At 42.9% G+C, this 14653-nt stretch overlaps 1 protein-coding gene across 2 annotated transcripts in view; it reads right to left on the bottom strand.

Annotated features, from left to right (window-relative positions):
* The window catches only part of LOC127649768 (protein EFR3 homolog A-like), an 87368-nt gene that overhangs the window by 33430 nt on the left and 39285 nt on the right, over positions 1–14653 (bottom strand). For both annotated transcript variants that reach the window (XM_052134999.1, XM_052134998.1), the window contains 3 exons: positions 14450–14571; positions 12226–12375; positions 7301–7405 (listed from right to left, as the gene is read on the bottom strand). In XM_052134999.1, coding sequence (XP_051990959.1) covers positions 7301–7405; positions 12226–12375; positions 14450–14571 — 377 coding nt within the window. The remainder of the gene's footprint in view (positions 1–7300; positions 7406–12225; positions 12376–14449; positions 14572–14653) is intronic.

Raw genomic sequence — 14653 nt, 5'->3', positions numbered from 1 at the left:
AAGGTGTTGTAAATTATCCTTAAGGTGTCCAAATTCAGGACAGCTCGGAATCTGGGAGTGGTGATAGATGACCAGCTTAACTTCACTGCCCACATCTCATCAACCGCACGGTCTTGCATGTTCACGCTGTACAACATCAGGAAAATCAGACCTTTTCTGCACAGAGTATGCTGCACAGATCCTGGTCCAAGCTCTGGTCATTTCAAGTCTGGACTACTGTAATGCTCTGTTGGCTGACCTCCCAGGTAGCATGATTAAGCTACTGCAGATGGTCCAGAACACATCAGCGCATCTGGTCTTCAATCAGTCAAAGAGGGCTTGCATTACCCCACTCTTGATTTCAATCCACTGGTTACGTTTAACTGCCTGCATAAAATGTAAGGCTTTGACTCTGGCCTTCAGGACAGCCTATGGAACAGGACCTTCTTAATTCAATTCACTTCTCCAGGTCTATGTCCCAACTCACTCTCTGCGGTCAATAAACGAGAGGCAAGTGGTCCCGTCGCATAGAGGTACAAAGTTAATTTCACAATCATTACATTTCTCTGTTCCTCTGTGGTGGAATGAGCTTCCAATCTCCACACAATCTGCTGATACCTTCTCAGCATTCAAGAGCCAGCTGAAAACGCATCTGTTCCGAGAGCACTTAACCAACCCACAATAAATGCACTTAAATAATTTTTAACAATATTTAAAAAAAAAAATCTTGTATGTTAGCTTCTATACTACTCCAGCCACTGTGAGAACTAAGCTAAAATCACTTACAGCACCTTTAATCCATAGGCTGCACCCGAAAACATAGGCATCTGCCTTGCTGCCATATCAGTTAATGGCTTTACCGCCAGCATTTTTGAATGTATGGAACACATAGGAAACTAGTCTCAGAACCTTATTTGAAAAGCACCTTATTTCATTCTACCTCCGTATACAGCCTCGGAAGGCAGCAATTTCCAGTTTTCAGACACAGCCATCGAAAATGAACCAGTTCTGTTTCATTCCTACTGACCGCCAGAGGCAGTGCAAAGCACTAGTGGATAAATCGCTGCGCCAGCTAGATAGATCGAGAAAAATATAACAACAAAGTCACGTCATGACGCAGACCGAGACGCAAGGATATAACCCACAGCCACTCGGTGCCCAGCCTCTTTCGCTTTCGCTTTTGATAGGTCGTTGTTTTTCACGCTGTCCCGTGCAGCTTTCCTGAGTTGCGAGGATTCGCCCTCTCAAGCTGTGACAGCGCTCTACACTATCATCAGGACGGATATCTTGGATTTTTCCCCATTACGTGAGTGTATACAATTATTGTGGTTGTGTCGGCGATACTCTGTGCTTCACGGTACTATCCGGTGGCTGGTTTCGACCGCGCTTAGGTTAGCGCCCACCGCATACCTATAACGTTATGTCTGTTTTCACATCTTAGATTAATTGTATACTTGCCATTGTGCTTGTCATCGCATGCCTCGTGGTTCTATCCAAAGGCAGACTTGACTTTATGTACTTGTAAGAGCGTTTCATTATAGAATTTTCGGTGGGTGTTATTACAGTTATAAGTGCCTACGGTGCTAACCGAGGACGTGTTATTGACGGAGTCATGGATCATAGCTCTGTCATCTCCGTCTCAAGATGCAAGTTGTGTCCGAATACACTTCTTCCCGACGACGGACACGATCGTTGCCCATCATGTTTAGGTGCTCAACATCTAAAGGAGGCCCTGACTGATCCGTGTTTGCAATGTAGTATGCTACCGATGTCAGAGAGACAGCTTCGCTTTGCTGAGTTAGACATTAATTCGCCTGTTTGCCTCGCGACAACAGCCGCGACAGCTCAAAAGCGTCGCAGCGCCAGCAGCGGCCGGCGCCCGCGAGAGCAAAAAGAAATCTGTAATACAGATAGACACTTCAGAACACTTGTTATCGAAGACGGTAGCGCTCTCTCTTCAGAAATGATGGAGATGAAACGTCTTCTTCAGTCTCTACAACCCCCAGTGTCGGCCCCACATACTGAGAATACACCAGTGGATGAGAGTGATTTCCAACCCCCACATGCTATAGATTTTGACGCTCTCTCCATGAGCGCGTCTAATTCACATTTTCTTGATGGAGAATCGGTGGAACCTGACATACAACCCACCCTCCCGAACGATGTTTTTTCTAACCTATATGCTACAGGTGGCTCGAGCGGTGGGTCTGTACATTCATCGGGCGCAGGCCCATCTTCTCCAGATGATGTGTTATCTGTTCTGCAGATGGCAGTGGCTCGCTTGGGTCTTGACAAATCACCTGTCCAACCCATTCAAACCAATGTGTTCTTCAGACAAGCTGCTGATAGTAATGTGTTCACAATGCCACCGTGTAAGGATTTTGTGACAGAATTCTCCAGTGCACTTACCAGTCCCAATGTGCCTAAGAGGAGGTCAAAGACAGCCCGCGACTCTTGCCACAATGGCTGAGGCTGACTCCATTGGGGTAGGACGGGCACCTGCAATTGAACAGCCAGTTGCAGCTTTGGTTGTATCACCAGATGAGGCTCTAAGAGGCAATGTACGCTGCCCAAGTGCACAATGCGGACGTACTGACACTTTCTTAAAGAAGGCATACGAGTCGGTAGCCTATATAACTCGAGCTGAGAATACTATCTGCCAGCTGCTCCTTGCCTGCAGCAACACATTAGAGTCAGCGAGCGTTGACGCTTCTGCATCTCAGTTCTTACAGACGGCTCTGTTGACTATGGGTCATGTGACTCGGAACTTGGGACACTTTCAGCCACCCTCCTAACAGCCCAGGCCAGGTATGGCTTGCTCAGGCAAAGCTACCTGAAGATTGTAAGAAGACACTGAGAGAACTGCCAATTGTACCAGGACATCTTTTGGCCCCAATGTTTCTGAGGTATTGGAGAAGAGAATGAAGTTGTCAGAAGCCACACCGACAACTGACTCAGGTTCCACGAGCACCACCTTTTAGAGTGCCTCTGACTCGGCTCGCCCACACTATCTGGGCTCAGAGCATCGAGTGCGGCAGCCGGACATTTCTCAGCTTCAGGCTCCACGGCAGCATAGAGGTGCAGAGGAGGCTCAGGGACGCCGCCCGCTTCACCGCCACCAGCAGGGGAGACCACGCCAGCCCCCACGGGTCCTAAAGGCAGAGGCCAAAAACCCTGAAGCTATGGGGCGTGGTCGGTCGTTTCACTGTCCAGCATCTACATTACTGGGAAAATACAGTGTCCGACCCCTGGGTTCTGGCGACTTTGAGCAGAGGATACACTCTACAATTCCGACGCCGGCCTCCGAGTTTTCAGGAATCTTTCCGACAGTTGTCAAAGATGTAACCAGTTCAATGGCCCTTTCCTTAGAAATTCATTCACTGTTACTGAAAGGAGCCATAGAAAAGTTCTTCCCTCAGTCAGAGGGACGGGTTTTACTCCACGCACTTCCTTGTTCCAAAGAAAGATGGAGGTTTTCGTCCAGTTCTGGACCTGAGACACCTAAACGTGTTCTTGAAGTCTCTTCCTTTCCGAATGTTACGCACAGTCGACGTTCTTCGATCTGTGACGTAAAGGAGACTGGTTCGTGAGTGTGGACTTGAAGGACGCTTACTTCCATGTTCCCGTTGCTCCCCACCACAGGAAGTTCCTAAGATTCAGCTTTCGAATCAAGCCTATCAGTTCAGAGTTCTACCATTCGGCCTATCTCTGGCTCCTCGTGTTTTCACAAGATGCATGAGTGCGGCCCTGTCTCCTCTTTGGTCCAAGGGCATGAGGATTCTGCCCTATTTAGACGATTGGCTGCTCTGTGCCCCAACAAGACGGCATGCGTTACACAACACCAGGATTGTGCTGGAACATATCCAGAGGTTGGGCCTTACTGTGAACGGCACAAAGAGTCATCTGGTTCCAGTACAGACCATAACCTTCATAGGAATAACACTCAATTCAATCACAATGTCTCGCCACATTGTCTCACGCATCGAACAGACAATATTTGTCAGTTACTGACTCGCTTCGGTCAGGGGACAAAACTTACTTATGGTGTTCTTCTGCAACTAATGGGGATGTTAGCGTCGCTGCACCCGTGATCCCCTTGGGCTTGCTTCACCTCAGGCCTCTTCAGAGGTGGAGCAACAGCTTGGGGCTAGATCCAGCAAGACATCGCCATTGTATGATTGTAGCTTCGCCGCCTGTGTCCGTGCATTGAAACCCTGGGAAAAGGTAACATTTCTAAAAGCCGGTGTGCCTCTAGGGGTGGTACCCTCTCGCCGGGAAGTGATCACGACAGATGCTTCACTAACAGGATGGGGGCAACGTGGAACCAGAGGGGAATTGGTGGTCACTGGTCACCCAGGGAGGCCTTAGAACATATCAACATCCTGGAGTTGAAGGCAGTGTACTTAGCTCTACAACACTTCTTACCAAACCTGATGGGTCGTCATGTGCTTGTCCGGTCCGACAACACGCCGACGGTCTTTCATTTGAATCATCAGGGCAGCACCAGGTCTCTTGCATCTTTAATGCTAACTCGCAAGATCCTCACATGGTCTCAGGGCCGGCTGGCCTCATTAAGGGCAGTTCATCTTCCGGATTGGACAATCAAGTGGCAGATGCTCTGTCCAGGGATCTGCTGCTCCCGGAGAATGGAGACTTCACCAGGATGTAGTGCAGTTGATTTGGCAACAGTTTGGCAAGGCAGAGGTCGACCTGTTTGCATCAGAAATGACCACTCATTGCCGCTTGTGGTTCAGCGAGAACCGAGATGTCCAGCCCGCTGGGGCAGGATGCTTTAGCCCACAAATGGCCGAAGTTGCCTATTGTATGCGTTCCTCCATTTCCACTTCTGTGGGAAACATTACATCAGTATATTCCTTTACAAGCACAGGGTGCTTTTAGTGGCACCTCGATGGCCATCCAGGCTATGGTTTCCTCTCCTTCTGAGTCTGTTGCAGGGCTAACCATGGCAGCTTCCCACCAGACGGACCTTCTTTCTCAGATGAACGGCCGTGTTTGGCACCCAGATCCAACTCGTCTTCAGCTCTGGGTTTGGCCCTTGGGTCCAGATCACAGTTAATGGATTGTGAACCAGCAGTAGTGAACACTATCGGCAACGCTTAGGGTTCCTTCAACACGCACAGCTTTATGCTGCTCGTTGGAGGATATTTTCTTCTTGGTGTGGGGATCAAGGAATTGACCCAGTTCACTGTACTGTGCCGACAGTTCTGAGTTTCTTGCAGCATCTATTTGACAACAACAGGGCTGCCTCCACTTTAAAAGTTTATGTTGCTGCCATATCGGCTTATCACGACCCAGTTTGTGGTGCATCCCTTGGGTCTCATAACCTTGTTTGTAGTTTTCTAAAGGGAGCTGAGGCGTTTGAAGCCTGTTCGCTCTACTCCCTTTCCTGTGTGGGACTTACCGCTTGTTCTAGAGTCCCTTTGTACATTACCATTTGAGCCGTTAGCTGTTGCAGATATTAAGTGGTTGTCCTTAAAAGTGTCTTGTTTGTTGGCCGTTGCTTCCACTAAACGCGTTGGTGAACTTCATGCCTTGTCAGTGAGCCGATATGTGTTTACGCTGGTTACCAGAGGATTCTGGGGTCATTCTTCGGCCTAATCCAGCCTTTCTCCCTAAAGTTTTGTTACCACAATTTGTGAATCAGTCTATTCATCTGGCTGCTTTTCAGTCGCCTTCCAATCACACAGATATAGATGGGGGTCTCATCTTCTGTGTCCTGTACTGAGCTTTAAAGTGCTATGTTAAGTCTACCGCTTCTTTCAGACAAACGGATCAGTTATTTGTCTGTTATGGTGAGGTACGCAAGGGTGCACCTTTGTCCAAACAGAGGTTATCACGCTGGATTGTCGAGACGATAAAGTTGGCGTACAATAAATCTCATCTGCCCTTACCAGGGGTGTTACTTGTCACTCCACGCAGGGCCGTGTCTTCATCCTGGGCCACTTTACGGGAGTTTCCTTGGCAGATATCTGCGAAGCTGCTACCTGGTCTTCTCCATGTACCTTCGCGAGGTTCTACAAGGTTAACGTGGCTGCTTCCCATGATGTGAGCTCTGCAGTCCTTCTGGAGCAACCCTGATGTTACAGGTGGGTGGCATTCCTCATGACTGTGTTGATATGCGCCATCCACTAGTGCTTTGCACTGCCTCTGGCGGTCAGTAGGAATGAAACAGAACGCTAGTTACGTATGTAACTGTGGTTCTGTGAATTCGGATGACCGCCAGAGTCCTCGTCACTCGGAATGCGCGAGAAAGCATTCTGAGGCTGGGCACCGAGTCGCTGTGGGTTATATCCTTGCGTCTCGGTCTGCGTCATGACGTGACTTTGTTGTTATATTTTTCTCGATCTATCTAGCTGGCGCAGCGATTTATCCACTAGTGCTTTGCACTGCCTCTGGCGGTCATCCGGAATTCACAGAACCACAGTTACATACGTAACTAGCGTTTTTATCAATTCAAACAACAATGCTTGATAATGGTGCATACTGTACCACAGATATTAATATGTAGATACCGCATTCGGATGGTCAGGACAGTCAACCAGGCACAGTTAAATAGTACAGGTAATGGTTGAGAATATACACTCACTGAACACCTGTGCACCTAATTATTAACGCAATTACCTAATCAGCTAATTGTGTGGCAGCAGCGCAATGCAAAAATCATTCAGATATGGGTCAGGAGCTTTAATGTTCACATCAAAAGAATGGGGGAAAAATGATCTCGACCATGGTATGATTGTTGGTGCAGGACGGGCTCATTTGAGTATTTCTGTAACTGCTGGGATTTTCACGAACAACAGTCTCTAGGACACGAATGGTGCCAAAACATAAAACATCAAGTGAGTGGCAGTTCTGCGGACAGAAACACTTTGTTGATGAGAGAGGTCAATGGAGAATAGCCAGACTGGTTTGAGGTGATAGAAATGAAACAATAACTCAGATAATCACTGTACTATTGCAGTGAGCAGAATAGCATCTCAGAATGCTCAGAACCTTGAGGCGGATAGGCTACAACAGCAGAAGACCATGTCAGGTACTTTATTAGGACCATAGTGTTCCATAGTGATCAAAGTGTGAATTTTTCATCTACAATACTGTGCGGTGTTTATGGTGACTCAAGACACCAGAATGTTGCAGATCGCATAGCATAATACAATTTCATTTGTTTACAGACGGCTCTTGACCTTTTCAATATGGTGGTAAGCCAACATATCGCGGTCTATAGGAATAGCTTCTAATGTGGCATCTATGCATGTAAATCGATGGTGCTTACAGCAGTAGCCATGGCAACAGTACTTACACCAGTACAGGACGCACAGCATTGTTCATGTTGCCGTAAGCAGCGCGACCAAGCAACTCTCGAAAACAACTCTCAGCCAATGAAGCTGGATTCTCCTCTCCAGCCCTAATAGAGAAAGAGATAGAGAGAAACAGACAAATACTAGTTACATTTTTAACCAAAAACCAGCAGTGATGAGCATTTATTACTTTAATGGGTGATTATTTACACGAACAAGATAAGATATTATGTTCACCAACAAATGAGAATTCTGTCATCATCTACTCACCCTACTCACAGTCTTAGTCACCATTTGCTTTCATAGTATGGAGAAAAATATGAATATTAAAGTGAATGGTGACTGAGACTTGTGGTCCAAAGAAGACAGTCATACAAGTTTGGAACAACGTGAAGGTGAGTAAATGTTGACAGAATTGTAATTTTTGGCTGAACTATCAATTTAAGCACTGTATACATTTTGGCAATATTGTGAATGCTGACAATAATACTATTAACATATACATCATGCATTTAGCAGAACCTTTTATCCAAAGCAACTTACAGTGCATTCAATGTATACATTTGATCAGTTTGTTTGTTTCCTGGGAATTGAACCCATGATCCTGGCATTGCTAGTGCCATGCTCTACCAGTTGAGCTACAAGAACCTAATTTTTATTAAAGCTTTGTTGACACGGACTCTGAGAGATGACTGGCTGCAACTGCACACACACATGCACTAAACTCAGAAGTAAACCATGTGTGATCCATCACTTAGCCTCTGCATTCCAATGTCAAATACACAAGTGTGTGTTAAATGATGTATTAAGACCTGTGAGGAAGAAACTCACAGCCGTCACCATATACACACACACACACGTGCACACGCACGCGCACACACGCTTTTCCCCTCTCAGCTAACAGACTGCCCCTGAAAAGCAATTAACAGAATCTGACGACCTTGAAAAGCTGAAACAACTGCACAAGTATGCGCACACACACAATTCAGCTGCCTGTGAGTTTTTGTATTAGAGCCAATAATAGTCTCATATCTAACCTGTTCAGAGTGCTAAGAAATACAACACAGCAACAGCAAACAGATGGAATACTAGCATAATAATTACTAGATCCGTTGCAGTATATAAATGGCAAATATTTTTTAAATAGTACGTAACACTAAATATTATAAAGGGATTGTTCACCCAAAAACTAATGTTCTCTCCATTTACTCACTGTCATGCCATCCCCAATGTGGATGACTTTCTTTCTTCTGCAGAACTCAAACCAAGATTCCTAGAAGTATATTTCAGCTATGTAGGTCCATACAATGCAAGTGAATGGTGACCAGAATTTTGAATCACCAAAAATCACATAATTTGTTACATTTATATAGCTATTTTCTAGACATTTAAAGTGCTTTTCCACCAGTGTGTAGCATCCACCTGGATGTTGCGACGGCAGCCATAGTGCACCAAAACATACACCAGCTATTGATGGAGAGGAGAGTTCAGTGATGTAGCCAATTCATATATATAGGGGAAGCCATGATGAATAGAGGACAAAGGGCAGATTTGGCCAAGACACGAAGTTCCCATCTCTTCCAGCAGCAACCGTATTTTTACCCAGGAGGTCTTCCATCAAGGTACTGACCAGGCTCAACCCTGCTTAGCTTCAGGTGATGTGCTGCTGACTTAAAGGCCACATAAATAAATCCATTTGTCTCTAGTGGAAAATCCATATCTTCAGAAGCGTTATGATATGTGTGGGTGAGAAACAGATCAAAATAGAAGCCATTTTTTACCATGAATCTCCACTTTCACATTCACTTTTACATTCTTCTTTCATTTTTGACGACTCGCAGTCTACATGCATATCGCCACCTACTGGTCAGGGCTTGTGAAAGGGGGAGATATGCAGAAATATAGGACTTAAATATTGATCTGTTTCTCACCCACACCTGCCATATTGCTTCAGAATATATGGATTTAACCATTGGAGTCTAATGGATTACATTTATGCTGACTTAGTGATTTTTTAAGATTCTAAGGTTTGGTCACCGTTCACTTGCATTTTGAGGACCAAAAGAGTGGAGATATTCTTCTAAAAATCTTTGTGTTGAGGAGAAGAAAGTAAGTCATACACATCTGGGATGACATAAGGGTGAGTAAATTATGAGAGAATTATAATTTTGGGGTGAACTATTCCTTTAAATCAGTGATTCTCAACCTTTTTTGAACAAACGCCCCCCTGACCTCTTCATGATCCTCTTAACGCCCCCCCCTAAAAAAAAACAAAAAAAAAACAAAAACACTTCAGAAATACTATTACAGCCAAACAATTGCAACACTGATACCTGAAGCCTGAGTTTTTGGTAAAAAAAAAACTGAAACAGAAGTTTCTTATTGTATTTAAACTACATGTAAAAGCCTCAAGTTGAGTAATATTGTGTTTGGAAAAAAATGCAAAAACACATGGATTGTTTGAAAGGTATTGCAAATGTATGTAGAAATTCAAACAAATTCAGGCTCACACACACATATGTTTAAGATGAACCAATCACGTGAACAATAACGTAACTAACCTAAATGGCCAATGAAAAAGCAGCGGTAGTTCGCGCACTCAATCAGGCAATATATACTAGGCTTCAAATTTGAATAGCCTACAAACGGTCATTTGATTTCAAATGACGAACAAAGACGACAACAGCTCGGCCACCTGAACTGAACCGAAGAAAAAACGACGTCAAAAACAGCCACTTTTTTTAAAATTAATTACGGTCATTAGTGTGAGCCATGAGCACTAATTATGCGCCTAATTATGGATTCCGCGTTATGTACAGAAAAAGCCGATGAAAGCGCGCCTCTATTTTGCGCTGAAAATTCTCCGCCTCTTAAAAGCATGTGTAACTTAGGAAGCGGCTCTCCTGGCATATCCTCCTGGTGAAGTGGCAGCAGTAATCCAAGCAAGACGAAGACATAGGCTAAGGAGAAGAACTGAAAAGATTTTTGCGCAGGCCGCCTGTTGAGTACCTCTGAGGCCTGAGCGCCCCCCTCTCTGCTGCCTCGTTCACACCACCCCCCAACACTGTCCAAACGCCCCCTAGGGGGCGGTACCGCCCCCGTTGAGAAACACTGCTTTAAATGAAGAAGGCTACATTGCGGTCACCTCACTACAATGCATGTTTAATTCAGAGAGTGCCGTCCAGTTATTATATCAATAATAAAAATGGTTATTTATAGCCACAGTCACACCTTTCACCTTAATTGCATGGAAAAAAATGCAATGAAAGTGAAAGGTGATTGAGGCTAACATTCCATGTAACATCATCTTTTGTGTTCAATGGAAGAAAGGAAGCAGGCTTCACATGAATGATGATAACATTTTCAGGTGAACTATACCTTTAATAAAGAGACTGTAAAAACTGCTGTTGATATCACTATCACTAGTACATTCTGTACAATGCAAATGCAAGGTCAAGTCAACCACAATACATTGTGAGGTACAGTATTCCACAGTGCACTCTGGTTGTATAATGCAAATGTTTTTTTACAAATGTAGTAGGTCATCGTGTATTCCATGCTTACAGTAAATTGTGTACTGTGCACTGTATACAGACAAAATAAGATGAGTAGAATGCTATTCCAAACATAGCCAAAGACTTTTTAAATATACACATTTACAAAGTAATTAGAGTAAATAATTAAATACTACCACTTTCTATATTCAGAGAGATTCTAAAAGGTTAAAGGATTAGTTCAACCAAAAATTATTATTCTCTCATGATTTACTCACCTTTAAGCCATCCCAGATGTGTATGTCTTACCTTCTTCAGCAGAACCGAAATTAAGATTTTAAGCACATTTCAGCTCTGTTTGTCCATACAATGAATGTTAATGTGTGCTGTGAGGCTGCTGGCTGTTTAATGATCCAAAAGGCATATTTAGGCAGCATAAAAGTAATCCGCATGACTAAAGTAATCGATAATTAAAACGTTTCTAACTTTAAATCGTTGCTTCCATCCAGTGCTGTATTGCAGTTTGAAATGACCTAACTCTTGCCGACTTCTCGTGTGAACGCACCATTACACTTACATCATACGACAGCTCTGTAATGGGTCGACTGCTGGCAAGAAGCATTTTAAAGTTAATAGTTTTAATTATCAATTTATTTTTTAAACAAACCTATCGATTTGCTTCAGAAGACATTCATTGATCGACTGGAGTAGTGTGGATTACTTTTATGCTGCCTGAATAAGCCTTTTGAACAGCCAGCAGTGTCATGGCACCCATTCGCTTTCATTGTATGGACATACAGAGCTGAAATGTGCTTATAAAATTCTTGATTATGTTCTGCTGAAGAAGGGGAGACATACATCTGGGATGGCTTAAAGGTGAGTAAATCATGAGATAATTTTTATTTTTGGGTGGACCAATCCTTTAATGTGAAAAAATGTCAGCTGTGACATTTGCTGGTCAGATGTCATTACTGACTAGCTCACACCTGTCAATCAAAAGCAGCCCAGGTTTGTGTTTGCAATCTAAATCAGCAATCAATCCACCTGATCGAATTTCAGTTCCTGATTATAGAGCGGAGGAGAGCAATTGATGTTTCCATACTCGCAAACACAAACAGCTAATTACGCTTCAATATTCTGTGCACACAGGTGCCCTTATCGGAGACACATTCATGGGCTATTCTCTCATACAAACACACACATCCTCAAAGGAATCAGATATCCTTGATTGCCCTCCAAATATGGACACCCAGTCTTATCAAGTAAATCTCCCTTCCTCCCACCCTTTATTCCCTTGCCACTATCACTCTCTGTGCTTGGTGGTATTCTTGTGTGCTTAGTACAGAACAAAATAACATTTAGCGCAAATTTGGCAACAAATATCACCTTGAAAAGGAAATATTAAAATGATTTCCTCTTGAGTGTGTGTGTACCTCTCAGAGTCCTCATTGTCTTGCATGTTGAACAGCATGGAGGGAATGAGTTTATCCATGTGTTGAGGCTCCCAGATGATTGCCTGCAGTTCATCATTCACAGTCTTTCTGACGACACCCTGCAGACCTTTGATACCAGCCACACGGATCCTACAGCGGGAAAACGCATAGTAAACACACAAAATAAACACTCATTAAACCACAGGTTCCGGAAGTTAACTTCAGACATTAATTAAATATGTTTTTGAGACTGTTAAAATGATGTAACACAGTTAATGCATTGAATTTCAATTATGTATGCCTCTTTTTCTGTGTGATTTCTAAAGACAGGCCAGGATATAAGATTCCTACAAATTTTGATGAGTGAATTTCCATGAATTTTCCAAGTGCTTAGGATTTTTCTGTACAAGGATAAATAAAAAAATATTTTATACAGATTGTCCTTACAAAGAGCAATGTCTAGCCAATAAAATATTTTAGAGCAAAGCAAAATTAGAAAAATTTATATTCACTTTAATGATTAATTCCCATGATTTTTCTGGGCTTAGAAATCACTTTTAAGCTCACTTAAAAAAATAAAATAAAAAGTATTATAATCTTATCTGTATACACTGTATATAAGACCACACAAAACACACACACACACACACACACACACACACACACACACACACACACACACACACACACACACACACACACACACACACACACACACACACACACACACACACACACACACACACACACACACACACAAACCACTTTATTAGGTAAACCTGTACATCTCTACTTATTTGTCCGATTATCTAAAAATCAGCCAATTGTGTGAAACAGCAGTGTAATGTATAATATCCTGTAGATACGGGTCAGGAGCTTCAGTTAATGTTCACATCAACCATCAGAATGGGGAAAAAATTGGATTTCAGTGATTTAGACCATGGCATGATTGTTGGTGCCAGACGGGCTGGTTTGAGTATTTCTGTTACTGCTGATCTCCTGGGACTTTCACACAAAATGTGAGAGTGTAAAGAGAATGGTGCGAAAAACAACCAATGAGTGGCAGATCTGTGGACGAAAACGCCTTGTTGATGAGAGAGGTCAATGGAGAATAGCCAAACTGGTTCAAGCTGACAAAGTCTACAGTAACTCAAATAACCTTTTTTTCCTCTGCAGCGTGCATATCCACAGGAAAAAATACGCTATGAATTGTCGGGATGATGTGCAGTCTGGAGAGGGCATATACAGTTTGATAGATGATTCTGCTGACAGATAACATAAATTCCCAATTCATACATGCTACATAAATTCATTTTTATGTGGCCAGGGAGCCCACAGTTGTCAAATCCTCCATCAACGGTGTAACTGGGGTAACTACACCTCTAACTAAGTTTACAATAATAAAAACAACATCACGTTTCAGGCGATACCTTTTTTTTAAAGGTCAATATCAACATTATAATATGTATAATATTATATTATTAAATTACATAGACTCACTTGTGATTCAGGCGACACCTTTTTAAATGGTCAATGTCATAATAACATTCTAATATATTAATTTTAATGTTGATTGTCAATAGTGGACATTCTTCAGATCGTTTGGGAGTCACTCTTAAGGATTAAGAAGTCCTCAGGACGACTTCAAAGCTGTCATGTGCTTTTAGCATTATAATGCATCATGAATTACTCTTAAATGAAGCTTTTACGAGTCCTAAAATTAGGAGTGATACGCACCAAATTGCTCCTAAATTTCTGCGTTAGGAGCTACTTCTAGCCTTAAGATTTTTTGTGCCCAAATATCTAATGGACTTAAGTCATTAGTCATAAAGTCATTTGCAATTTCAAAATTTTAGTTTATGTAAACAAAATAATGTGGCAAAATTAAAGGAATAGGTCTCCTAACAATGAAAATGTTGTAATTATTTACTTAATTTTGCACCAAACCTTTCCTTCTTACGTGAAACACAAAGGGAGAGCCAGAATGATGGCTTCAGTCACCGTTTACTTGCATTGTATGGAAAAAAATGCCATGAAAGTGAACAGTGACAAACATGCCGCCTAACATCTCCTTTAGTATTCCACAGACGAAAGGAAGGAAGGAACAACATGAGTGTGAGTAAATGACGACAGAATTTTCATTTTTTGGGTGAACTATTCATTTAATTTATTAATTAAATTATTGTAACATTGAACACATGTAGACAGACATTCATGCACAAACCTGGAGCGGGTTTCGGGGTCCTCATGTGTGGAGTGACACATGGCACTGAACTGAGAGACGAAAAAGTCATATCTGCGATGGTAAGAGGGCGTGTCCTCCTCAATGTTCGCAAACTTCACAAACTATAAGGATTCAAACACATACACTCTGTCACAAAAAGAGAGACCATGCCCAATTTTCACCTGTCACTCACATACAGTAAAC

The sequence above is a fragment of the Xyrauchen texanus genome, chromosome 9 (assembly GCF_025860055.1).
Source record: "Xyrauchen texanus isolate HMW12.3.18 chromosome 9, RBS_HiC_50CHRs, whole genome shotgun sequence".
Lineage (NCBI taxonomy): Eukaryota > Metazoa > Chordata > Actinopteri > Cypriniformes > Catostomidae > Xyrauchen > Xyrauchen texanus.
This window is presented reverse-complemented; position numbering and strand designations above follow the sequence as displayed.